Source organism: Ursus arctos, unplaced genomic scaffold (assembly GCF_023065955.2).
Source record: "Ursus arctos isolate Adak ecotype North America unplaced genomic scaffold, UrsArc2.0 scaffold_14, whole genome shotgun sequence".
Taxonomy (NCBI): domain Eukaryota; kingdom Metazoa; phylum Chordata; class Mammalia; order Carnivora; family Ursidae; genus Ursus; species Ursus arctos.
The window spans coordinates 30,754,262-30,780,472 of NW_026622808.1; the positions used below are offsets into that span (position 1 = coordinate 30,754,262).

Below are 26,211 nucleotides of genomic sequence, written 5' to 3' on the forward strand. Positions count from 1 at the left end.
GGAAAAGGAAGCGGTGTGTAGCTTCCCATGGTCTGGGGGGGGCTCGGGAGGGGAGGGGCGGGGAGGGGCGGGAGCCATGGAGACGGTCTTGGGTTTCACCTCTGGAGGGGCTCCAGGGGCCATGGGCCAGTCCCTGGGGTCTGGGCACAGTCCAGCAGGAAAGACCTAGGAGAGGCCAAGAGTGGCCCGCGTTTGCTGGGGTCACACAGGGGCCCTGCAGAGCCATGTGGGAGCTGGGCCGCAGCCTTTCCCCGCCACCAGCTGCCACCTCCAACGCTTCTGCTGAGGGCCTCAGGCCCAGGGGAGGGGGATGGGACCCCGGCTCCTCTAGGCCAGCTCTTCACCTGTTGCCCCGTCACTGATCACCAAGGGCCAACCGTACCCCCCTGGGTCCCTGGTCCTGCTCCAGACCCCTTCCTGCCTGTCTGTTGGCCATACTATGCCCCTTGGGGGCTGGGCACTCAGGGAGCTCGCCACACGATCCCCAGACCCCACCCTGGATGTGACACGCCTCTGGCCACCAGACTGAGAGAGCAGGGTGCGTGCCGAGGCCATTGAGACATGGGCTGAGGCCGGTGCTCGGGCTCAGGCAGTGCGCGGAGCCTGGGTGAGGGCCCGCGGGACTCGGCATATCCACTCACCGTGGATCTGAGACTGTCGCTACACACCCCTGTCCAACACCCACCTATGTTACGTGCCCCCTTGACCCCTGCCCACCCCAGTCTTGGGCCCTAGAATGGCACAGGCCCTCCTCACCTGACGCTGAGAACAGACCCAACGGTATCCCCACTCCTGGTCTGACCAGAACAAGATCCTTTCTTGAGTCTGAGGACAGCCTTGCCTCCGGGCCTATACAAGCCAGTGCCCCTGCCCAGCCCTTCTTCCCCTCATCTCCGGTGCAGACTGTTCTGTTCTTCTCCGTGGACTCCACATCTGGAAAGCGCTCCCCATCTCCATCAGCACCCCCACCCCACTGGGGACTGGGTGAGGGGTCATGGGGCCAGGACCGCAGACTCACTTAGGCAGTGGGTGGTGTAGACGTACTCTGAGCAGCCTCAGGCCTGGCCCTGCCTGCCCTTCCAGATGGCGGGAAGGGCAAACAATTGCCCAAAGGCCTGGTGTACCCACGTGCTCGGAACGCTGTGAGAGACACGGGCCAGGAACTGAAGGGCCACTGAGCCAGTTTCAGCATCGAGGACTCCCGTGAATGCTGGAAGCTGTTGGAAACTGTGCAGGGAGAGCAACAAGGTCTGAGCCACATTTAGAAGAGTCCCTGCTTCATTGGAGAGGCCAGAGGAGGTTACTGAGGCGTCAGGGGAGAGGTAGCCTTGTGGGAGGCAGGGAGCAGGCAGGAAGGACCCTGCTCGAGGCACTGGCTGGGAGGAGGAGACCCAAGCAGAGCAGATCCCCTTCCCCTCCCCAGGGGTGTCTGTGTAGTGCTGTCTTCAGGGCTCAAAGCTACGGGACCTCTGGGACACTCACCCACCCACCCCACAGGCAGTCCCTGAGGCCTCCACCTGGCTGGGCCCCACAGCCCCATCTTCTCACCCAGACTCCTCCTCAGGAGACTTCTGAAGTGGGGTCCATGGGGCCCACTCACCCCGAAACACTCAGACTGGGTACTCCTAAGACAGGGCTATCTTCCCCCTCAGACTAGGCACCCCCCAGGACAGAGTTGAGCCTCTCCTTTCAGACTGGATTCCCTCTGGGACAGGGTTTAGCCTCTTCCCACAGACCAGGGACCTCCACCCCAGGACAGAGCTGTGCTCTCCCCTCAGAGTGGGCGCCCCTCCAAGACAGGGCCGTACTCCTCACCCGAGATACCACCCCCCAGGCAGGGGTGTGCTCACCCCTCAGACTAGATACCCCCCAGGGTAGGGCCAGACCTCCCCCTTTAGACTGGGAACCATTTCTGGGATGTCCGGGACAGGACTGGACCTTACACCAGTCCCAGGCCCTAGGCCAGGACCCTCCTCCCTTAGACCTGGAGCCCCTAGGCCAGGGCCAGCCTTCCCACTCAGGCCCCTGCGCCACGCCTGGGCCCTCCAGGTGTTGGCAGAGGAAGTGAGAACCCTCAGTGGGCCTGGCAGGCTGTCAGGACCCTGTTTGCCTTGAGCAGGGGCTGAGCCAGGTGGTCACTTCTCCCTTCAAGGCCTCCTAGCCCAGCCAAGCCGCAGAGAACACGTAAACACCAGCTGAGCTGGGCGCCGGCAGGCAGGGAGGAGGGCACCGAGAGACCCCAGCTCCTCAGCCTCCTTGGCCATGGTGTCTGGCACCTCACGGGCTGTCCCGAACTCCAAGTGGGGCCGGTAAGGCGGGCCTCAGCTCCCACCTGTCTTGGGCATGGGAACAGGCCCTGCCCTCTCTGGCCGGTCTTCCCTCCGCCCAGACTGGGAGAGGGACCTCTGAAGACCCTTGGAAGGAACAGACCTGACTGAGGCCCCTGGAACCCAAGGCCAGGCCCCAAACCTGGGTGAGACCGTAGCTCCCAGCTCAGAATGGGGCCTCCGGGGGTCCAGGGGCATCAAAGAGATGGCTCTGTCCGCCCTCAACCTGCAAGCCTGTGCAGAACAAGGTTGGAGCCGGGTGTCACACGCCAACCAGGGTGGGCAGGCTGTGACAGCCCTCACCCTGGGAAGGTGGGAGGGAACAGCACAGACACAGGGGAGAGGGGACTGAGTTCTCTGGAAGTTCAGAAGGGACATGACCCTGCCCTAGGGGATCTTAGGGGGGATACAGCCCTGCTCTGATGGTATGTGAGGGGCCATGACCCTGTCCGGGGGCCTGAGAGGGTCCGGGCTCTGCCTTGGTTGTTAGAAGAGGTCTGGCCGGGAAAGGGCGTCTGTCAGAGGGGCGGGAGCTGTGGGGCTTGCTGTGCAGCTCTGCCACACGGGCTGGGCTGGGTCCAGCTGCTTGTCCCTCATGCCTCTTCAGCCAACTCCAGGAGAACGATCCCAGCTTGAGGCTCCCATGGCCAACGGCAACAAGCCTTGGCTGGGGCAGAAGAGCCTACTCTTGGGCAGAGGAGGGGGACTCCAGAGCCAGGCCGGGACCCGGACCCTGGCTGGCTCCTGGTGTGTGCTGTGTGATCCTGGGCAAGCTGCCTTCCCTCTCTGAGCCTCGGCTTCTCTTTTGAGGTCAGGCCCCTGTCCAGGTCTCCTGGCCTGTGTGGGCTCAGTACCCCATCCTGCTCCTTAGTGGGCCCCTAGGATGCAAGGCCAGACACCCCCAGTGACAGGTTCCCTCCTTCTTCGGTGTCTTGGTCATGCAGGCTGTGGGGGCCGAAAGGTGGTGGGCGGGGATTCCGTGCAGGGACTCCCTGTCCAAGGGCGGGGGTTGAGGAAAGGGGCCAGGGTGTGGGAGGCAGAAGAGGCAGAAGACTGGATTCCAACCTCTCCTTTGGGCCTCTGCTTTCTGAATCTGTAGGTGAGGGGAGGGAAGGCGGCTGCATTAATTATGTGCCTACTGTTCAGGCCCCCTGCCCCCCCAGCAGTTTTAGTGGGATAGAGAGGTTTCAATCCCCCTAAAGCTTCCGATCACAGTTCTCAGAGGGAACCACTGGGGGTGGGGTGGGGAGCTCTGCAGGTGAGCAGCCCCCATGGGCTCCTGCTGGCTTTGCTTCCTAGTGGGGAGGAGGAGGGGACAAGGCCAGTCTGGGAGGATGGGGTTTGGGGCAGGGGAGGGCGAGCTTGTGGCCGCCCCAAGCTCCCTCCTCAGATCTCCAGTACCTGCGAGGCGCTTGCCCCTCCTGGGGACCCTCTCCCCAGCGTGTATCAGTCAGGGGTGGGCCATGATGTGGACCACGCTCTGGCCCCGCCCAGAGGCCACACTGGCAGGCTCTGGGCCCCCACCAAGCCCAGCCACATCAGTGAGACACAGGGATGTGCTGTGGGGCCGTTACGTGTGTCTGTTTATTTGTACTAGCGTATGCATATTTGTGTCTGTGTATTTATTTGTATTTATATATGTTTATATGTGTGTCTGTTCATATATGTGTCTAGCGATATGTGTCGTTGTGTCCGTCTGTATTGTGTCTGTGGGTGGTTCCACTAGTATACGTACCTGTGTCTGTGTGTGTGTGTGTCTATACGTGGTTGTCCATTTGCACGTGTCTGTTTGTGTGACTGGATTGTGTATCAGTGCGCCTGTTTGTATTTGTGTGTATGTCTGTGTATACGTGTGTGTCTATTTGTGTGTGTGTGTGTGTGTCTGTGTGGATCTGTGGTCTGAGAACGCCGCCTGTGGGTGGAATTTGGCCCGGAGACGTGTTTGGTTTGGCCCTCACAGTATTTTCAACATCTCGAGCCAACATTTAAAAATCAGGATATTTCACATAAAAATTCAGCTTTCCAGTTTCTCTTAAGAATTCAGAAGCCCTGGCAGCCCTGACCCGTGTTCCCATGAGGCGACTCTCCTCCAGAGCTGCACAGGGGCTGCCCAGCCGCCCACCCGCTCCCCGCACATCTCGCCTACCAGCACCTTGGGGATGACTGAGTTTGTGACCCCAGAGAGTGTGGCCACAACTGCGTGTAAGCCGAGCTGTCAGGGAACGTGTGCATGCACTGAGTCCGCACTGGGGGGTGTGTACGTATGATCGCGTGTGTGTGCAGGAGGCAAATCTGAGTGCGTGCAGGACACGTGGGGGTCTGCACGTGCAGGGGTGGGGGTGAGGCACTGTGCGTGTGGGGGCGTACGTGTGAGAGTGCCTGTGTGCACATGTGTGTGTGCATGGGGGTGTGCGTGGCCGTATTCGTGGCCATGTGGAGTGTGTGGGCCACTGTGGTCTGGCGTGCTCTGCACAGGGGCCTCTTCCGGCCTTTGATGGGGAATTGGATTCCCGGCTTCTGGCTGGGCTGCCCTGTGGGATTTATTTCTGTCTCAGTGCCGACCAGAGGCCTGAGTAATGGGAACATTTAGAGAAAACCAGTAAATACATAGAGAAGAGGCAGGCTGACCGGGAAACTCTGCCTGGACACCCCTGCCCAGCCCATGGCCGCCAGAGGCTCTGAGGCCAGGCCTGAGCCAGGGAGGGAAGCAGCCGTAGGACCCGGCACGCACACTCACTCCGCTCTGTGGAATGCTCACTGATGCCCGCCAGGCCCATCAGGTGGGTGAGGCCCCATGCCATCTGGAAGGCCCTGGGACAACAGGCATCTTGGGAGTTTGTCTCCGAACAAGAGATGCTCAGGATAGGCTCCGAGGATGCCATGGGAGGTCTGGCTTAGGCGCTAAGGGGCCCTGACCTTCCAGGAGAGTCCCTTTCCTAGCCAGACTACAGAGGGTCCCCATCCTTGGGTATTCTGTCCACAGATGCCTCACACAGGTGCAGACCCTCCCACGGGGTGGGGGATGGTGAGGCTGCCTGTGACCTGGCGGGGCTGGTGCTGCCCCCAGAGCTGGGGGTCCACACACCCCGGAGGGCCTGGTGCCTGGAACCCGAGTAAGGCCCATGGGGGCGGGGGCGGGGGGGGGTGCAGGAGGTGCCGCGGCTCTCCTGGGACATGGCTCCCACTGTTCCGGGTTTCACATGTACAGAGCACCACACGTGGGATCATCTCTGATATCAGCCGCTTAAATGACATAGGCCCCATGGGAAAGGACAGACTGCTTTCTCTGGTGGGGCGATGTGCATTGCGGAAGACCCGCTTGAGCGTCGGGAAACCAGGCTGCTCTGACCCACGCTCCCACTCAGGGGCCCCGGGCCGGTGTCTTCTGCTGCCCCCCAGCGGCCATGGGAAGAAGTGGGGAAATAAGGCTGCCGGAGCCCTGTCCGTGCAGTCTCCAGGCTGGGCGGACTCGCAGGGACCCTCGAGGCCCTAGGTCCCACCACTCACGATGCCCCCACTGTAACACCCAGCCAGATGGCTCTAGGGGAGGCGAGGTCTTTCAGGCTGGTCTGAGGGAGGGGCTTGCCTCCCACCACAGGGAGGTGAGCTCCGGGAGGGCAGGAGATCATCAGATTCACAGCCACATCATCAGCCCCTAGAACAGTGCCCAGCGCGAGCACTGGGAGTAGATCTGAATCCCCAGCTCCTATAGGGGTGGGCAGGCTTGCAGCTAACCCTGGACATGGCTCAGAGCCCCACGGAGGGGCCAACTGAATGAGGGTGAGCAGGCATCTCACACTAGAGCCCCAAAGGTGGGGAGCAGCAGCATGGACCCCAACAGGGGACTTGGCCGGGAGGACAGGCCGACTCCAGGGGGCCATACTTGCCCAAACTGGGTGCCTTCACACTCTCGACTGCAGCCTGCTGGGCTAGACAGTAGAATCTCCCCTTGTAACTTTAGGGGCTGTGCATTCTCTCTGACCCCAAGCCCGTTGTTGCTCACTGCGATATCAGCCCTGGACCAGCCCCTGGGGGGCCGATCCCTGCGATCCCAGGTACAACTTCCTCCCAGCCCTCTTGCTGCCGCTTTTACCCAGAGACACAAAGCCTGGGTCTCTGGGCCAACAGGCCCTGTCCTCCTGTCCTCTGCTGGGGAAGGGCTGTTGCTGAACAACCCAGGCCTGACGCCTCTGCAGAGATGACCCGGAGGCCAGATGTCCTCAAGGATTTCAAGCAGGAGGGACCTGAAGTGTTGGGAGGTCAGTAAGGGCTGTCCTGGAGAAGTGTCTGATGAGTTGGGGAGCAACGGGCACACGAGGGCTCCGTCCATCCACAGAGGTGGGCACTGGTCCTTGCTCGTTCCCTCAGCCCTGTGATAAGGGGGCTGCTGAGGCCTGAGAGCCCCCAGCCTGCCCCTCCAACCAAGACCAACTCTGAAGTGCCCCCCATTCAATCTGCCACAAGACTCTAGAAAACTTGTGCCTTATTTTAAAAATACCTTTAAAAAAATTACACCATTTATTAACATGTTTTACCATTCTTTGTTCATCGCTGGAAATATCTTAAAACTTTTTATTTTGAAATATATACAGGTTCAGTGGCAGTTAAAAAGATTATACAGAGCAGTCCTGTGTACCACGCACCCAGTCTGCCCTGACGGCTACCCCTTCCGCAACTGCATAACATCAAAACCGGGAATCTGACGTTGGCGCAGTGTGTATGCACAGCCCCAACCCATTTTATCACATATACAGATTTGTGTCATCACCGACGCGACCAGGAACCATTCTATCCCCACAAAGATCTCCCTCAAGCTACCCCTTGATACATCGTCACACTTGCCCCGACCATTCCTAACCCCTGCACCCTCGGATCTCTTCCCCAGGCCTAGGATTTTGTCATTTCAAGGATGTTACAGATAGGGACTTGTACGGCACGTGATCTTTATATATAAAGTTAACTACATGTCTGTTTCACTCAGCGTAGCGTCCCTGAGCTTCACCCAAGCCATCCGCTGTATCAGCGGTTTTGTTCCTTTTTGTTGCTGAGTAGTATTCATGACACGCATGCACTGGTTTAACAGGGTACCCACTGGAGGACATTTCATGGTTGTTTCCTTTCTTCACAGAATAAAAACTTAATTTTCCACTCCACTCCTCCCCAAAGTACAGGACCAAGCGAAGGAATGCCCTCGTACAGTTTCCTGTATGTCAGAAATTCATCAACATACTTATTTCACCCATTTGTGTGTAATATTTTAATTCCAGAATGAAGGACGGGAAATGATGAAGACTTGGAGGATGACTTGGAGAGCTCCATTAAACTAGCGATGGGGGCTCCCTTGTTTTATCTGATGCATCCTGGACAACAAATTCAAATTATCTAGTATAAGCAATAACACATGTGACATTTTGGGTTTTCTCCTAGCTTTTGGTGATTATAAAGAAAGCGGTTATGAACATTTGTGTAGATAGTCTTTATTTTTTTGGAATAAATGTCCAAGAGGAGTGTGGCTGCTGGGTCATACGGTAAGTGATGTTAGTGTCTTAAGAAACTGCCGAACTATTTTCCAGAATAACTGTACCATTTACAGTCCCACCAGCAATGTACGAGACATTCAGCTTTTCTACATCCTCGCCAGCAGTTGGTGTTATCACTATTTTTTTTTAAAGATCTTATTTATTTGACAGAGATAGAGACAGCCAGCGAGAGAGGGAACACAAGCAGGGGGAGTGGGAGAGGAAGAAGCAGGCTCACAGCAGAAGAGCCTGATGTGGGGCTCGATCCCATAATGCCGGGATCACACCCTGAGCCGAAGGCAGACACTTAACCGCTGTGCCACCCAGGCGCCCCTATCACTATTTTTTTTATTTAAGCTGTCCTGATAGGTATGTAAGGATGTCTTATCGTGGCCTTTATTTGCATTTCCGTAACAGCCGGTGATGCTGAGCAGCTCTCATGTGTTTATTTGCCATTTATATACCATGTTCAGTGAAATGTCTCTCTTGCCCATTTTCTAATTGGGTCCTTCCTCCCTCCCTCCTTCTGTTGTGAAAGTTCTTTATATGTTCTAGATTTGAGTCCTTTATCAGATATGGGTTTGCAATTTAGTCTGTAGCTTTTCATTCTTTTAACAGAGTTTTTGTTGGAGCAAAAGCTTTTCATTTTGGTTAAGTCGAATTTATTGATTTTTTTTTTCTTTTTGGATGCGCTTCTGGGTCTCTTGTCTAAGAACTCATCACCAAGTTCTAGGTCCTGAAGATATTCTCCTAAAAGTTTTTATAGTTTTACACTGTACATTTAAACCTATGATCCATTTTAATTTTTGTGTATTGTCTGGCTGGGCTTTAGCCTGGGGTTCTTTTTCTGGCCTATGGATCTGAAGCCTATCCTGCCTCCCGTGAGCTCGTTCTGCATCTTTGTCAAAAAGGAGTTGGCTGTGCTTGTTTGGGGTAACTGGAGTTCCCTACTCTTTTCCGTTGATCTGTGTGTCTGGCTTTCCACCAGCATCCCCACCTTGATCACGGGGGGCTTAAAATCATGAATTCAGGGGGCATCTGGCTGACTCAGTCAGTAGAGCACGTGACTCTTCATCTTGGGGTCGTGACTTCCAGCCCCAGGTTGGGTGTGGAGATGACTTTAATGAACTTTTAAAATCATTAATTCAATGCCCTTAGTAGTTACGGCTATGCAAAAGATCTGTTTCGTCTCATGTGACTAGTGGTACTTCGTGCTTTTCAAGGAATTGGTCCATTTCATCCACTTTTCAAATGGATGTGCATATCTACAGTATCCCCTTATTGTCTTTCTGAGGTCTGGGGGGGTCACTAGGGCAGCCTTATTGCATTCCTAATCTTCGTAACTTGTGTCCTTGTCGGTCTTGCTAGAGGTTAGTCAATTATTGATTTTTGCAATGTTTACCAGTTTCTTTGCTCACCACTTCTCCCTGCATCCTGCGGCAGGCTCTTCTGGCTGCCTTCCCAGTACTCTTTCTACCCTTCTTCCTTTCTTGTGGAACCTCAGTTTTAATCACAGTGGCAACATGCCCAGCTTAAAATACCCTTACTCCCCTCATGTCTGCAGTGAGGGCTGGATGTGACACAGTCGTGGCTGGTCAGATGCGAAGGCGAGCCTGGGGGACTGTCTGGGCTTGAAGCCATGGTTCCATCAGCTGGCTTGCCCCTTGCCCTTCCCCCTCCTGCCGAGAGTTCCCACCTGGGGATGTGCAGGCTCCTAGGGGAGCTAAGGACAGCAGCTGGGGAGACAAAAGGGACCTGTGTCCCTGCAGCCACTTGTATCGCCGTGGACTTCACACAACAATAAAGCCTTGTCTGAGATCCTGTCTGGGCATCTGCCAAATGCAGCCCTGACTCTCACACCCCTCTCCGGACTCCCACCACGGCCCCTCTTGCCACAGAGCTCTCCCTACTAGTTCCTCCGGCAAAGATCTGTGCGGAGTAAACACTTGGTACCGTCAGCCCGAAAACGTCTGGCCCTGATGACGGACGATAATGAAGCAGGTTGACATTCCTGTTTCCTCGGCACTCGGGAGAAATGTGTCTTGTAGTATCTATTACTGATGAAAATGCCATTCATTCATTCACAGGTTGTCGGTATTTTTTCCACGTAGCTTGTCTGGCTTTTCTATTCACCCTCAATGTTCTAACCCAGACCACTGTAGTGAAACTGCGGGTGTGGCCGTTTTTAAAAAAAAATCCCCCTTTCACACTTCCCGAGTAATTCAGGTAGTGAATGCTGGAGATTTCTCTCCTTAAACACATATACGTGTGAGGGGCGCCTGGGCAGCTCAGTTAAGTGTCTGCCTTTGGCTCAGGTCATGATCTCAGGGTCCCGGGATCGAGCCCCGCATCGGACTCCCTGCTCTGTGGGGAGCCGGCTTCTCCCTCTGCCTGCTGCTCCCCCTGCTTGGCGTCTCTCAGTCGATAAATAAATAAAATCTTCAAAAAAAAAAAGTATGCATGTGAGATAGAGCATATATAACCAAAAAGGTGTATAAAATGAACGGACAGAGAATAAAATGTATTCCTGCCATCAAGCCAAGTAAAAGAGCATCGTCAGTACCTCCAAGGGCCCCTTCCCAGGGCTGACCGCAAGCAAGCCTGCTGTTGAGGGCCGTCCCCTCGCTTGTCTGCGCCATCCATGCGCCGCCCCTTAGAGAGCACCGCTGCACTCGGCCTATTCGGCGCATCACACAAATGGCTCATGCGCCCTCTCTTCCGTTAGGTTTTAGTGTGTGTGTGTGTGTGTGTGTGTGTGTGTGTGTGTGGTGCGTGCACATGTGCTCTTGCCGAATGATGCTCCTAAAAGCACCGTGGTCCCGTCTCCTGGCATACCTGTGCAACAGTTGCCTAGGACACTAATGGTGGAATTGCTGGTCATGGGGTGTGCACATGGTGCCTTTCTCCAAAGTGGGCGCATCATCTAGCACTTCCACGTGCGCCAGGTGACAGTCCCGGGGCTGTGCAGCCCACCGTGGAGCTCATCACACTGCCGGCCCCACGTCTCCCTGTCTGATGTCATCCCAGCCACTTCGGCTCGGCTTCCTTTGTTGGCTCTGAACTCATAGAGCTCTTTAAAATATTTATATAGATAGATTTTACTTATTTGAGAGAGAGCGCAAACGGGTGGAGGCAGAGGGAGAGGGAGAAGTAGGCTCCCCGCTGAGCAGGGAGCCTGATGTGGGGCTGATGCCAGGACCCCGGGATCATGACCTGAGCCCAAGGCAGATACTTAACCGACTAAGCCACCCAGGGGCCTCTTTTTTTTTTTTTTTTAAAGATTTTATTTATTTATTTAACACAGATAGAGACAGCCAGCGAGAGAGGGAACACAAGCGGGGGGAGTGGGAGAGGAAGAAGCAGGCTCACAGCGGAGGAGCCTGATGTGGGGCTCGATCCCAGAACGCCGGGATCACGCCCTGAGCCGAAGGCAGACGCTCAACCGCTGTGCCACCCAGGCGCCCCCACCCAGGGGCCTCTTTGTAGAGCTTCTCTAATCCCTTTACTTGCAATCTTTGAGCTTAGGCTTCTTTTTAAAATAGCGTCCCAGACTGAATTTTTAAAGGGGGCGGTTTAATACATTGATTGTAATTAATGATGTATTTGGGCTCATTCATTTGTCCCACCTTTTCTCCTTTCCTCTCTCTGCCTTTCTTTTGGGTTATTTTTTTTCATTCCTTTTTTTTTTTTTTTTTTTTTAACTACTGCTTTGGAAGAGGTACACTGTTTGTATTCTGTCAGGGCCGCCCTAGAACTGTCCGCCGGCCTGTAGAGCGGAGTCTAGAGTCTAGGCTGAGTCTTTTCTCTCTTCCCGAGTGAGCTGAGCTGGTAGAGGGCTGTTAACCCCAAACTTGCCTCACCTCAGCAAGAGTGTATAAGTACTACTATTGTCATGTACTCCAGGAGCCCTAGTCTTACTTCTACCCCACGGAACATTCTCATTCCATAAGGTCAATACCTACTTTAGACTTTCACTTTCTTCCTCTTCATTCCTACTTTTATCTCAGATTCTCCATCTGGGACTATGTCTCATTCCAATCTGAAGACATCCTATAGAACTTTTTTTTTTTTTTTAAAGGAGAACGCTTATTTATTTCATTTTTTAAAAACAGCTTTATTGAGATACAACATGCATCTCATACACTTTGCCCGAAGTGTACAATTCCACGGCTTTTAGCATACTCATAGATTTGTGCGACCCCCAACCGCAACCCACTGTAGAATATCTCATTACCCCAAACAGACTTTCTTTTCATGTGAGTCTGCTGGTGACAAAATCTCTGGGTTTGCTTGTCTAAAAATACCTTGTAAGGTATCTTCTCTGGGTATAGAATTTTACGTTGACAATTGCCTCCCGTCTAGTTAACGTTGATACCAGACGTATTGTCCCAGTTAACACTGGCTGTGGCCGAGACATCTGCTGTGTTGCTCCTAAAAGGTAATGTATCTTTTCTAATTTTAACATCTTTTCTTGCTCTTTTTGTTCTGCCAACTCGTTGCACTTAATTTTCTAGGTATGCAGTCGTTTTAAAATACTTCCACAAACTCTTAGACCTGCCTTCCAGAGGCAGAACCTAATTCTCCTTTGAGTTGTGGCCTGGATGTAGTGACTTGCTTCTAACAATATAATGTGGCAGAATATCACCTCCAAGCCCAGGTCATAAGAGGCCCTATAGCTTCCCCTTGTTTTCTGTCTTGGATCGCTCATTCTGGGGAAAGCCAGCTGCAATGCCACTCGGGTGCACGCGCGTGCACACACACACACACACACACACACATGCACTCACTCACACAAGCCTTATGGAGAGGGCCACGTGGCAAGGACTGTGTGAGCCCCATGTTTCCACGAGCCTTCCCAGGGGTTGACGGCATCCTGGAAGCACATCCTCCAGCCCCGGCCAAGCCTTCGGATGACTGCAGCCCTGGGGGACATCTTGACGGCAATCTCAGAGAGACCCCAAACTAGAACTAAGCCACTCCTGCATCCCTGACCCACAGAAACGGTCCAATATTAGACGTCTGTTTTAAGCCACTGAGTTTTGTATGGAATATGAATACAGTAATAGACGATTAATCCAAAATATGAAAAAGTTTTAAGTGAACTTGCTTATCAAGCTGTAATAAACACACAAAAAGTGCATAAATCAGATGTGCGTGGGTCAATGAACTGTCAAAAAGTGAAAATACCTAATCAATCACCATCCATAAGAGACGGAACATCTGAGTGCTGATTTCTTTTTGTTGCCTTGCTTGAGATTTGCTCACCTCCTTGAATCTGTGGATTGATTTTGAAGAGTTGTTCCCAGACATTAAAAAAAAAAAAAAAAAAGTATTACATCCACCTCATTTTTGCCTTTTTCCCTCCCGGAACTCCAATCACGTTATGTCGGCTCTCCCCACTCTATCCCCCATATCTCTTAGCTTCTTGTGTCTTAGGTTATCAATGTGTTTCTCTTGCTGGGCTGCATTCTGGAGAACGTCTTTGGGCCTGGCTTCCCGTTCACCAACGGTTTCTTTAGCTCTAATTCACAGACACAGGGATTCCAACTGCTATGGTAGTTTTTATTTCCAGAACATCATTTTGGTTTTTTGGCCAACTGATTCCTACTTTCAAGCCTGTCTTTTAGTTCTTATATCATTTTCCAACATTTAAATCACGTGCCTGGTAATCCTAATGTATGAATCCTTTGCAAGTCTACCGTGTCCCTGCCGACGTCCTTTGGTCTCGGTGCCTTGCTGCCTCGTAGATCTGGTGACCCTTCCTGGAAGCTGCTCATGTTTCTTGGAACTTTATCAATGGGGATTCACTGAGGACTGTGATGAATCGAGGTTCATTCCGGTAGGATCTGCATTTCTACCAAGCAGCGGAGTCCACCACTTCCTGGGACCACTTATACTCTTGGCTTGAGGTTTCTCATGTGCAAACCCATGTGGGGGCCAGCTCAGTTCTCAAGGGAGACCTTTCTTCACTCCAGTCACTGGCAAGGTTCAGTTTTCCTCTGGAATGCCAAGGGAGCGGACCTATTATTAGTTCACAGAGGGCCCTGCCCTTTGGGGCCCCAGCCTTCTGGAGGGCTCTCGTACCAGGCCCCTCATCATGCACAGGTACTGGGTTATCTTAGCCCCAGGCAATGAGGACCCCCAAAACCAATGCTCAGTCTCACCTGGTTTGTCAAATACCTTCAAGTCGGAGGTCGGGCTTCAGCATTCTGCTGCTTCTCCTACCTTCTTGCTTGAGTGTTGCTTACTTTCTTGCTGGTCAGTGAGGCATTTAAAAAGTATTTGTTGTAACTATTTATTTATCTAGTATTTTTAGCTATTTGCAAAGGGAGGGGATCAGTTCAGGCCACCGTGGTACCATGATGCCAGAGACAGAAGTGGTCAGCCATTCCTTCTTTCTCCAGTTTTCTTTTCCTGATCTCCTGTCCACTCAAGGACACCTGGCAGTGCGTCAACTTCTCAACCTACCCTCTCTCTCTGCCACCTCTTGGAGCTTCGGCTTTAACTTCCAGCTTATCCATCCCTTCTTTGACTGTTATTATTTAGCTCCTCCAGAGAGGTGCTTATGGGTGTGTGTGTGTGTGTGTGTGTGTGTGTGTGTGTGTGTGTGTGCGTGTGTGTTGCTTAATCAACACTCTTTGTTCCCAAGATTACTAACCAAATTGTCCTCATACCTAATCCCCGTTCCTGAGTTATGGGGCTCAGTGCCTCTTATACTTCTCTGTCGACAAAACAAATGCTCATTTTAAAGCCTGTCAGGATGTCACTGTTTCAGTTTCCTTGGGTATCAATTCTTCCACCTGGTGGGATGGTAGCCCTTCTTCAAGGCACTGATCTCCTCACGTATGTTGTAACTTTTGCTCGCGTGCCCATGGTGCGTGACGGTGTTGGTTTTGCTCTCTCCCTGCACGGCGGTTTTCTGAAGGCACACAGAGCTGTAAACGCAGAAGCAAACCTTGCCCCCGCTCTCGGGGCTCCCGTGCTGTGGGGCTGGCCGCATCCTAGTCCCAGCACTGGTGCGCAGCGGGAACCTCGCCGGGAGTCTGAGCCCTACACTGCCACGGACGAGCACCCGGCTTCCTACGGCAGTCCCGGGGCAGGGGGCGCCTTTCCATCCTTTACTCCCAGGAAGGGAAGGCCAGTCCCAGATGCCACGATGCAGGGGGAGTCTGGTTCCAGCCCTGCCACCTGCGGGCAGGTATCACCCCTGCTCACATGGGAACCAGAGTCCTGGTCCTGCCCACTGCTCAGCCAGCCACCTACCACTTTGGCCCTCAGTCATACCTGCTCCCTTCCTGCACAAGTTACCTTCTCAGGGTAGTTGTGTACCTTCAGCTGAAAGCATCTGCTTTATTGCATGAGTGTGCTGGTGTCGCACGCACTGGCTCCACCTCTATGGCCCGAGTCCTCGGCACCGTCCACCAGCGTCAGGCCAACTCAGCACAGAGGGAAGGACGCACGGGGCTGACACAGGCTGGGGGTGGGAGACTCAAGGGGCAACCCTGAAGGAAACTCAAGCGTGTTATCGCTTTGGAGATGAAATGCTAGTTGGCCACAGGGACCTGGAGTCAGAGTTGTGGCCAGTCAGTCACGCTGGAGTCAGCTCCACAGAGGCTCATGGTCCTAACGCCAGGACCTTGGGGACCCAGGGCCCAAGACCACACCCCACACCCAGGCTGTAATACCCTAGTCTATAGGAGCCAGCCTTCCCGAGGCAGGGGCCCTGTCCCAGGGAAGCCACGGTCTAGCTGTGACTGTGACGCAGGGACAGGCTGCTGGGGGCTGTGCGGTGAGACGCAACAGCGCCAGGAGCCTCGGATCTGGCACCGCCTGGGATGGAGGCTTGCCCAGCCTCTCCCTTCTCTCTCTTGCACTGTGAGGGGATCCACAGAGGACCAGGGTGGGAGCCTCTGCAGGCTGACCACAGACTCCAGCAAGGTCCAGGCCTGAGGGAGGCCTTAGAGAAGCCTCCCAGACTCGGTCTCTGTCACCCACAGGTTTTGACAGGACTGCCCTACTGCACCAGGATCTGGACTCAAAAGGTCAGGCCTGGGCCTTCCGCACCCCTCCAGGCTCGACACGCCTGGCCCACCACAGGGCTTGCTCGTGTGAGGCTTCACCTCCATAGCCGCCCTGCCTTGGGGCCCAAACACACAGCGCCCCAGGGACCCAGAACATATTTAATAGGTTTCTGCCACACACGTGGGTCTGCTTGCTTCTATTTCTAGAGACAGAAGAAAGTTCCAAATACATACATATGTACAGACACAGCAAGCCCATGGGGTTGCTGTTGGTTCTGCCCCTCGCAGTGTGGTGGGGACCACTTAGGAGACAAGGAGCTGACCTCACCCCATGGCGAGGGTTTCCGACTGACGGGGCAGTGCGGCTCTGAAGACAAACAGGAGGTGACAGCAAGCCCAGCCCCCACCCTCGCCCAAGGCTACCCGCCCACAGGACAGGCCTGACAGGGAGGGGATACGGCGTGCCTCAGTCGGAGTCGCAGGCCTCTTGCTCGGTGGTAGCGTCCACTGCAGACGCCAGGCTGTCCTCCTGGCCTTTCAGCCTCTCACCTGGATGGACGGCAGAAAGAAGGAGTGGGGAGGGGCCCTGTGCCTGGGCCACCACCCAAAGGGCAGGGACCCCACCTTGCTAGGCCCTGTACTTACGGATCAGCTCGGCGATGGCCCTCTGGGTCCGCTTTTCTAGCTTCTCCAGCTTCTTGGCTACGTCTCTCTTGAGGTCCCTGTAGCGGGCAGGTGTGAGGAGGCCAGAAGCTGAAGGCTGGCTTGGTGTGGCCTCGGGACCCTCCCCTCCCAAAGCCCCCCTGGCATTACACTCAGCTGCCTGAGGAGCCCACCCTGGGGAGGAGGCCAGGATGTTCCTCTCTCCCTTTCTGCGCCCTCCCAAATCCAGCATCAGCCACTGTGCCCCGTCCCACAGACCCACCAAATGTGGGACTGAGTCAAGGTGTGCAAGGGTGGATGGTTTCTCAGGGCTGCTCTCGCTCTGGTCGCACTATGGGTCCCGCTCTTCCTCCAGCCATGTGCTCGCCCTCGCCACCCGGGGCTTCCAGAAGCGTGCACACAGCCTGCTCCCCCTGCTCAGGGATTTCTAGGACACATGCCCCATGCTTTTGTTTCCACAAATGAGAACAACTTCAGCGGTGGTGTGCTTGCCACAGGACCGCCCCTCTGGCCCGAGGTCAAGTAGAACACAAGCCCCAGGCCACACAGCCCTCTCTCCGCCTCTGTGCCAGCCTGGTCACGGGGGCACCGAGGAAGGGTAAGCAGCCCCACTTCACAGAAGAGGGAACTGAGGCCAAAGCAGAATAGGCCAGTTGGTGGCAGAACTGAGACAGAAATCGATGTCTGCCCTTCCCGTCACCATGCCTCCACCCTGTGGCTCCCTGAGGGCCAAGGCGGGCCTTGCTCACACGCAGCTGTCTGAGGTGGGCTGGATCTCGCCCTTGCAGAAGGGACTTCTGGGGGGGGACGGCTGCTCCTTGCTCTCCCTGAGCCCCTCCCCGCCCTCCAGGTGTCAGCCCCCACCGGCTTCCCTCTCACTCTCCCTCTATGTCCTGTCAGGAGGTACTGTGGACAGTAATTATCTCGTGTAGCTGTGTGTCCACACTGTCCGTCTCCCTGCTGTGAGGGCGGGAGAGGCCAGCCTGAGGGCCGGGCCCAGCACCACGAGTGGCCAGTCAGTCCATGCTAGTCCTATGTGGCAGCGCTCACCAGTCAGGTTTCCGGGGCGCGAGGTTGGCCAGGTCCTGGGGAGGAAGGAGACGCCTGTCAGGACTGGAGGGGCCCAGTTCCAAGGCACAGAGGCAGAAAGCAGGAGAAAGGGAGGGAGGGAGGAAGGGGTATGGGGAAAGATGGGTGGAAAGGGAATACAGAAGTGGAGAGACAGAAGAAGTGGGAGGGAGGACAGCATGGGGATGGGGGAGAGAGACGGCCCCCAGTGGGCCCCGGGGCACTCGGGCGCTCACCACTTCCTCGATGATGGGCTCGGGCTTGGCGGCCTCCAGCTGCTCCTTCACCTTCTCTTCCACTAGAGGGTGCAAGACAACAACACAGGCCTGTGGGGAAGGGCCACCACTCTCCCTGAGGCGCACCCTGCAGCCCGGGGAAGGGGAAGAGCGCAGCCCATCCCCACGGAGACCCTGGGCTTTCTTGGCCTGTCTCGGGGGGGCTCCCAAACTCCAGAGGTGAACACCGTGCAAAGGCTGCCCTGGAGGAAGGGCTCGCGTTTCCCGGGATGAAACAATCCTGGGGCGAAGGGGGCCCCGCAGGAGGCAGAACGCTGGGGTAGACAGAGCCCAGACCTCCAGCCAGACGCTTGGCTCGTACTCTCAGCCTGTCCGCACCCTGAGAAATGACAGCACCGCCTGGGCACTAACCACGGTACGCTCTTGTGAAGAACCACGAGGGACCGGCTTTTTCCCATCATCTACAGGGCCTCCTGGGCTCTAACAGTGTCCTCTGGGTCCTGGACTGGCCAGGACCCAGGTGGCTTTTCTTCCCATCCCACTCAGATATGTGCTGCCAAGACCAGGGGGACAGTCACCTGGGGAGGCCTGCCCTCAAGCACCTCCCTCCTACGCCCCACGGCTGACCAGGCACTGGGCCTCTGGGTGGTGAGACCAGGAGGGCCTTGCCCCTGTGAGGACAGGGACAGGAGCGCAAACAACTCTGGGCTGCAGGGGCTTCCTCTGACCCCCATCACTGTTGTCACACGTTGCTCAGGGCCCCCCAGCCCCACCTCACCTCCCTCTAGCCACAGGTGCTGCCACTGCAGCATGGGACCACTCCCACCCCTCTCCCCTGTCCAGCCTTACTGTCCCCACCACAGGGCAGCCCACACCATGAAGCAAATCACTTGGAAAGCATGTGAATCTCGGGGCAAAGAACTTGGGGAAGCAGACTGGGGTGCGGCTGAAGAGGCAACACTTCACTATTTTCAAGATAAATGATTCATTTACAATTTGTAGAACTCAAAATTGATAACAAAAACAAAGGCTAAAAACAGGGCCAGGGCTCTCTGGGGTAAGAAGTGCTCTGGGTCGGGGCACCTGGGGCTCAGTCGTTAAGCGTCTGCTTTCGGCTCAGGTCATGCATGATCCCAGGGTCCTGGAATCGAGCCCTGCATCAGGCTCCCTGCTCAGTCGGAGGCCTGCTTCTCCCTCTCCCACTCCCCCTGCTTGTGTTCCCTCTCTTGCTGCCTCTCTCTCTGTCAAATAAATAAATAAAATCTTAAAAAAAAAAAAAAAAAAAAAAAAGAAAGAAGTGCTCTGTATCTCCAGTGAGGAGCGTCTCCAGAAGCTCCCAGGGGCTAAGCCGCTCCCCACACCACGAGATGCACAGCCCCGGGGCCCTCGCCAGGCCACATGCCTCTCCCATCCTCTGTGCCCGGCCGGCGTCTGCCTGCCCACGGCTCTCTGAGCGCCTGAATAGTCCGCTCCTCAGGGTCTCACTCAGACCCCCAAGTGCCCACAGGACCCTCCCCGCCCTTCCCCTGCCCCTGCTGTCCCGGGGCCCCAGCGCCCCAGCGCCACTCCCACTCCTCAGCCCAGAGAGGTCCTCCCAAGGGATGTGGCCTCTTCCCTCGAAGGTCCTTGGAAGGCCTTTGGGTGCCCTGACCGCCCCTCTGCTGTCACTCAACACGGGTTACTGCTGCACGGCTTTGAGATGGTGCCGGAGGGTCCCAGAGGCCAAACTTCCAGCCCTGGCGCTGCCGGTTCTTCCCCAAGACAGCGCGACACCTGCCGAGGTGGGGGCATCGGGCGGTGCCTGGGAGCACAGATGGAGCGCTGCGGCCCACCTACCCGCGACGGGCTTGGCCTGCGGCACCCTCCTCCTCTTCAGGTCCTCGTCCTCGGGGACATAGTTCCGCAGCCTGAGTTCCCTAGGAGAGCAGATAAGCAGAGATGGAGCTGAGAGAGCGGCCGCCTCGTTCACCTCATGCATTGGCGGGTCACAGCGTGAGGAAGCCACACAAGCTGGGGTGCGGCTCCTCGACTTCCCTCCCGTCTCTCTGGAGACAGCCTGGTGAAGAGGGAAAGCGCAGGAACAGAAGACTCATTGGGACAGGACCCCTCTGCGAGCCTCAGCCCGTCACCTGCCAGGTGGCAGCGGGGCGGACCGTTCTGCCAAGGCCCCGGCTGAGCTGTCAGCTCCCGCCCAGAACTGGGGCCAGGGAGGCCTGGGGAGCATGCACTGGCCATCTCTCCCAGAGGAGCTCCACTTGACAGTTAGGGGACCTGAGGGTCCAAGGGACTGCACCACTGTCATAAGGCCCCACAGCAGGGTTTGCAGCGGCTGACCTGGAGTCAGGGCCAGAGCTCCTGGGCTGAGTTTCTCCTGAAGGAGAAAACCCGTGGTCACCCATTGGTTCTCCAAGCCTGGCCTCCTTCTCAGCCTTTGTGGCCAGGAGCGGCTGGAGCAGACCTCAACTCTTGGTGGCAAGGTTGTGCGTGTGCTAGGAGCAGCTGGCAAAGGTGAAGGACAGGCCCACCGCCCCAGCCAGGAGAAGAGTCCCGCCCCGCGGCTGCAAGAGCTCTTTAAAATGCTACCATGCCAATCCCAAGAGCTCTGTGAAGCGGGACCAGGATCACACAGGGGGCCTGGGCAGTCTCCTCGGGCAGGGCTGGCCACAACAAGCATTTGCTGGGGTCTCCCTTGCTCAGCAGCTCTTCAACCCCAACCCCCACACACCCAGAAGCTTGCCCGCAGGAGGAGGGGCCCTGGATAACCCCACAAAGTGGCAGAGACAGTTCCTGGGGGCTGCTGCTTTATAAAGGCCAGAGACACAGGGACAGACCATTTCGGCCTTGGGAAAGCAGAAGCCAGGGGAGCCTGGGATGTGGGTCCTCCTTCTTCACTACCTCTTGTGAACCCCTCAAGCTGTGCTGGCCCCTCAGAAGTCCCGGGCCTCCAGGATAGGGCACGTTTTCCCAGCAGGAGGGCTGCCACAGTCCGTCACCTACAGAACCCTGTCTGTGCCAGGCAAAAACGCTGCTCAAGTGCCCAGCCGCTGGGCGGCCAGCTTTTCTAGAGCTGAGGCAGCAGGTGTCTGTGGCCACGCACCTAGCAAGTGTTAGTGGTCTGAATCTGGGAGCTCTCTGATGCCAATCGTCCCCTAATTCACCAGCTCCACCAGCCCCCTTCTCTGCCAGGGCCACGAGGCCTGGGGGCAGTGCCGGCAAGGCCTGTGTGCGGGAAGCCTGCTGCCCGCTCCCACAGGCCGCTTCCTCTAAGTAGCAGGGACACCCACTCTGTCCTCTACCCTCTGATGCCTCCCTCAGGCCTGCCCGTAAATGCCACTGAGGCACTGGGAGAGAAAGCAGCGCATGATTTGGTCCGCTGACTTTCGTTCACAACAGGGTGGGGAGAAAAGCGGAAGAGAAACTGGGTGTGGGCAGAAAACTGCAGGGATTAGTGAGAAAAAAAAACCCTATCACTCTCAGAAACCAGCTCCAGGGTTTTGCGAGAAATCTGCAGGAGGGGAGGCCGCTGGGAACAGTACCCAGGGCTGGCCACAACAGCAACGAGTGCCCACGCCCCCGGTCCCCTTGCTGCCCAGGCTTCAGAAGACGCTGGAACGGGGAGGACATGGCAGGGGGACAGGGAGAGGCCAGTGCAACAGGAAAGAGCAGCACTGGCCGGGGGTACACAACGCCCCCATCCCCTGCAGCAGCCCTGCTGCCCACTGTCCCCTGCTCCCCCTGGAGCTGAGCACGGGTCCAGCAGTCACGAACACGTGGGTCCTGGTCCCATTCAGGGCCTCAGTTCCCACATCTGTAAACAAGGAGGGTCTGTCCAGCTGTGTCAAGCTAGGTCCAAGCCCTCCCTGTGAGATCTAATGAAGAGATTGCCTCTCACTAATGCCCAATTAACTGGGTCTCCCCACGCTTACGACCGACACAGGACACGACTCTCCGGGGCAGGTCACGGAGGCACTGGGTTCTGCTCGGGGGCCTGGTCTTTCCAACGTGGGACTAAGGTTGAACCCCCTGCTTTTGCAAACAACTTTTAAAAAAACCCTGACAACAGATGCATTTTAAAAAATCTCTTTGTTAGCCTTGGAGAAGTACCAAGGCAACCAGGGCTGGAAAGGCTGAGATCATAGAGGGAGGGGCACTGCGACAGGTGAGCCTAGCTCTGGGCGCCTCTTCTCCCTTAAAGCATCGACTTACATGAAGAGGCTGAAAAGCGGAGACCCCAAGCAAGCTTTCTGCCAACCCACGGGGCTGAAGAGACAGAAGTCTGCATCAGTCCGAGGAAGGAAGCCTCTTCCTCAGTCCTGAGAGGGTGGGTGAAGGCACGCATAGCTTAACCGCTTGCCAGACGCTGGAATACATTTTCTCCGGAAGGAAACAAATGATTAAGAACCCCAAATAATCCCTAGGACTTTTCATACACAATATCCAGGATTCTACCAAAGCCATGAGAAAAAAAAATAAAGACAGAAATACACTCAAAGGAGATCCAGACATTAAGATGATTAGAAATAAAATACAGGGGCGCCTGGGTGGCACAGCGGTTAAGCGTCTGCCTTCGGCTCAGGGTGTGATCCCAGTGTTCTGGGATTGAGCCCCACATCGGGCTCCTCCGCTAGGAGCCTGCTTCTTCCTCTCCCACTCCCCCTGCTTGTGTTCCCTTTCTCGCTGGCTGTCTCTCTCTCCGTCCAATAAATAAATAAAATCTTAAAAAAAGAAAAAGAAATAAAATATAAGACAAATGAAATTAAAGAAAGTTCAGGAAGGCGTGTCGCACGATGGAGAACTGCAGTAGAGAAACTGAGAAGTGTAAAAATTAACCAAATGGGAATTCTACAACTGAAAATATAACCAGAGTGAAAAGAGCTCAATAAATGGGTTCAACAGCAGTTTCGAACAACTAAAGGGAAGATTAGTGAACCACAAGATAAGTCAGAACATATCCAGACCAAAGCACAGAGGAAAAAATGTTGGGAAATACGAGAAAGAACAAGAGACACCCGTGGGACATGGTGGAAAGAGCGAACATAACATGTACTGAGAGTCCCAGGGGCAATATTTAAAGAGATAATAACTGAAAATTTCACAAAATAAGTAGAAAACATCAAGCCAAGGCACACACAGATTAAAGAAACGCTAGGAGCTCCAAAGAAGAGCGCACTTAGGCGAGTCACTATCAAACTACTCAACAGCGAAGACGGAAGCTCTCGAATTAGATAAAGACACGTGACCCTCAAAGGAAAACCTAAAACGGACAGCTGACTTACTTGACAGAGACAATGGAAACCCTAAGACAACAGGGTGATAAAGGGGCAACACCAAAACTAATTAGAACGCCACACCGGAATGATAAATCGACGTAAAACAGCCTTCAAAGAGGGCCGCCTGAGTGGCTCAGCTGACTCTTGATTTCAGCTGAAGTCATGAGCTCAGGGTCATGGGATCGAGCCCCATGTCGGGCTCTGCACTCAGTGGGAAGTCTACTTGGGGTTCTCTCTCTCCCTCTGCCCACCTCCCATCCCTGGCGCTCGCATGCTCTCTCTCAAATAAATAAATAAATAAATCTTCAAAGAAAAAAATAGCCTTCAAAGAAAAACTTGGCCAGAAAAAGAAAAGTTGGCAAAATTGGTCGACAGGGAATCTTAAGAAATGCTAAGGGGAGTGCATTTGACTGAAGGAGAATGATCTCAGGTGGGAGCACTGAATTGCAGAAGGAATGAAATGCATCAGACAGAGTGACTATGCAGGGAAATCTAAAAGAACGCTGACTACAAAATACTCACCATGACTTCTGGGACTTGAAATGCAGCATCAGGGGCACCTGGCTGCACGAGAAATGGTATGGTATTCCTTTTTCTTTCTTTCTTTCTTTTTTAAAGTAGGCTCCATGTCCAACCTGGGGCTTGAACTCATGACCCTGAGATCGAGAGTCCGATGCTCTACCATGAGCCAGCCAGGCGCAAATGCGCTGGGCCACCCCCAGTCCCCTCCACGTGGGCAGCCTCTTCTCAGCTAAGCCTGCTATCTCTCCCACGGAGCAGGAGCAGACACAGAGGCCACCTGGGTACCCCCACTTTTTCACCCTCTGATCCAGGGTCCCTGGTGTCCCCTAAACAAGACTCAGCCTCTTCACACAGTCCTGACCTCATTCTTCACTGGTCCCCAGAGCCTGCTTTCCAATCAAATGTCCCCTGGGGGTCACTGCCGGCCTGGTCTGCTACACATTTTCCTGCCCCTTGGGCTTCCAGAGCTCGCTCAGCAAGATGGCACTGTGGGCCGCCCAAAGGTCACCATCCACCCCAAGACACAGCTGACTACTCCTCTCCTGTGCCTCCCCTTGGCCCTACAGGGCCCTCTCCCCTCTCTGCAGTGGCCCTCACACCCCATGCACGTGGCCCCTTTGTGGCTGTCCCGCACCCTGCCTCACGAGCTCCTGGAGAGCCAGCCACAGCACTCCGCTGCCAACTCACACTTGTTGGCACAGAGGAACTCAGAGAGGGCACGTGGTGGGCAGCCTGGGGCTCTCTGGGCCTTTCAATCCTTGGGAAGACAATCCCGAAAGCAAAGCATCTGTGCCCAGGGGATTCACAGAGGGCAGGAATGTGGCTGGGCCAGGCCAGCCAACTCCTAAGGGCCTTCTGTTGTCTTTGTAGCAAAGCAGCAGAGGGAGGCCCACGTTCACATCCTACTGAGTCTCCTGAAACTGGGGCGATGTCTTTTTCCATCTCCTCTCCTCCACTCCCTCCCCAGGTAGCTGAGGAGACCTAGCAAGTGCCTGAGCGGGTTTGGTGACCGCTGCCAGGTCTCCCTCAAGGCCAGCTGCGGGGACCCAGGGTGTGGGCTGGCCAGGGAGATCCTGGGGAAATCACCTTCCACACGTGCCCCTCAGGGGAAGGAGGAGGAGAAAGCTGGTATTCTCTGTAAAATAGGAAACTCTCCCCAAGAGTAGAGTTCTAGAATGTCCAAGTGAAAGGAAGTTTCCGGATGATCTGGTCCAACCCCTTCACGGCAAACGGGCTTCAGAGAAAGCCTGCTACTCATGGAGGGTTCCTAGCCCTGGCCTCATCCGTGCTCCCAGCCTCACCCTCAGGGACGCAAGCCCCTCCTCTCACCCCTTAGCGCTCAGCCCCTGCCCTGGGCCCCTGGAGAGAGGCCAGCATGGGGCAGTCCCACCCGGCCTGTTCCCTAAGAACCGGGCCCATCCCACCTGGCTGCCTCGGTCCCTTCTGTCAACACAGGCTCCTCCAGGACCACAGAGAGGGGGTCTTGAAGCTCTCCTCCCAGTAACTGAGCACAGGGCAGGCCAAGCCCAGGACAGGCCTGGGAGGTCCTGGAGGCCAGCCCTGGCTGAAGACAGCAGCTCTGAGCATAGACAGCTTTCAGTTTGCACATCCGGAGCCACGGGGCCTTTCCAGGGACACGCACACATCCCCAACAACCTTCTGTGTGCTTTGGGCTCTGCACATGCACACTCACCCCCGTGTTTCCAAAGTAAACAAGGCCTTGTTTGTGGCTGCCAGAGGCCAGACCCCAGAGGCCTGTGAAAACAAGGTGACAGGCAATTGTCGCAAATAGTGCTCACAAGTGCTCTGGAGGCTGGTGGTCACTTCCTTCAAGACAGATTCTCTAATCCGTTCAAACCCCATGACCCGACAAGCCTGGTCTGGGGAAATTATACCATAGAAATAGTACCAAAACAGGGTCAAACAAAACGTTCCACACAGAAATGCTTCTGGGCTCTCTTCTGGCGGAGTCCCCCAGAGAGGGCTGCGAGCACCCCTCCAGAAGATGAACACCTGTCCAGACGATGGCCACGAGGCGAGCAGGGGGATGGTCCAGCTCAGGACAGTGTCATCAGGACGCCTGGAAATTTCACTAGAAGTAAAGTACAAGATCGGTATGGAACACCAGCACTGCAAACAGGAGGGCTACGGTGATTGTTTGCTCCGCAGCTGCTCAACAGTTTAAGTCGGGGTACCTGACGGTTGGCTTAATAGCGAAGGAAACTTTGAAAGAGCCCCGTGGCTTCCCCACTCACGGGCAGAAGACTGTACTCCGGCTGTCCTCCCAAAGGGCAACGCTGGCCACACTACGGGGACAGTTACAGATATAGGGCAAAGCTCCCTCCCCTCCTATCCGGCCTGCTCCGCCTCCACCCTGCCAACCCACCCCAGGCCTCCTGTCCTACTGACAGAGAAAATGTGGCACAGGAATGGACCACGTGCTGGACAGGGCCATACCCCACGGACAAAACCTGCCAAGCGACCCCTGGCCGACGCCTCCTCCAAGGGCTTTGGGGAGAGGGGTGGGAGCGCAGGCCAAGATGAATGCGCTAATGCTTCCTTCTCAACAGGAACACCCTCCCTAC

The 26,211-nt window shown here is 55.4% G+C and overlaps 1 protein-coding gene across 2 annotated transcripts in view; it reads right to left on the reverse strand.

Moving 5' to 3' along the window:
• Positions 1-11,905: 11,905 nt before the first annotated feature.
• Positions 11,906-26,211, reverse strand: part of CCDC12 (coiled-coil domain containing 12) — a 59,394-nt gene continuing 45,088 nt past the window's right edge. For both annotated transcript variants that reach the window (XM_026500697.4, XM_057311688.1), the window contains 5 exons: positions 19,671-19,750; positions 17,835-17,896; positions 17,581-17,615; positions 16,513-16,589; positions 11,906-16,416 (listed from right to left, as the gene is read on the reverse strand). In XM_026500697.4, the coding sequence (XP_026356482.1) occupies positions 16,334-16,416; positions 16,513-16,589; positions 17,581-17,615; positions 17,835-17,896; positions 19,671-19,750 (337 nt within the window). In that variant the 3' untranslated portion in view covers positions 11,906-16,333. The remainder of the gene's footprint in view (positions 16,417-16,512; positions 16,590-17,580; positions 17,616-17,834; positions 17,897-19,670; positions 19,751-26,211) is intronic.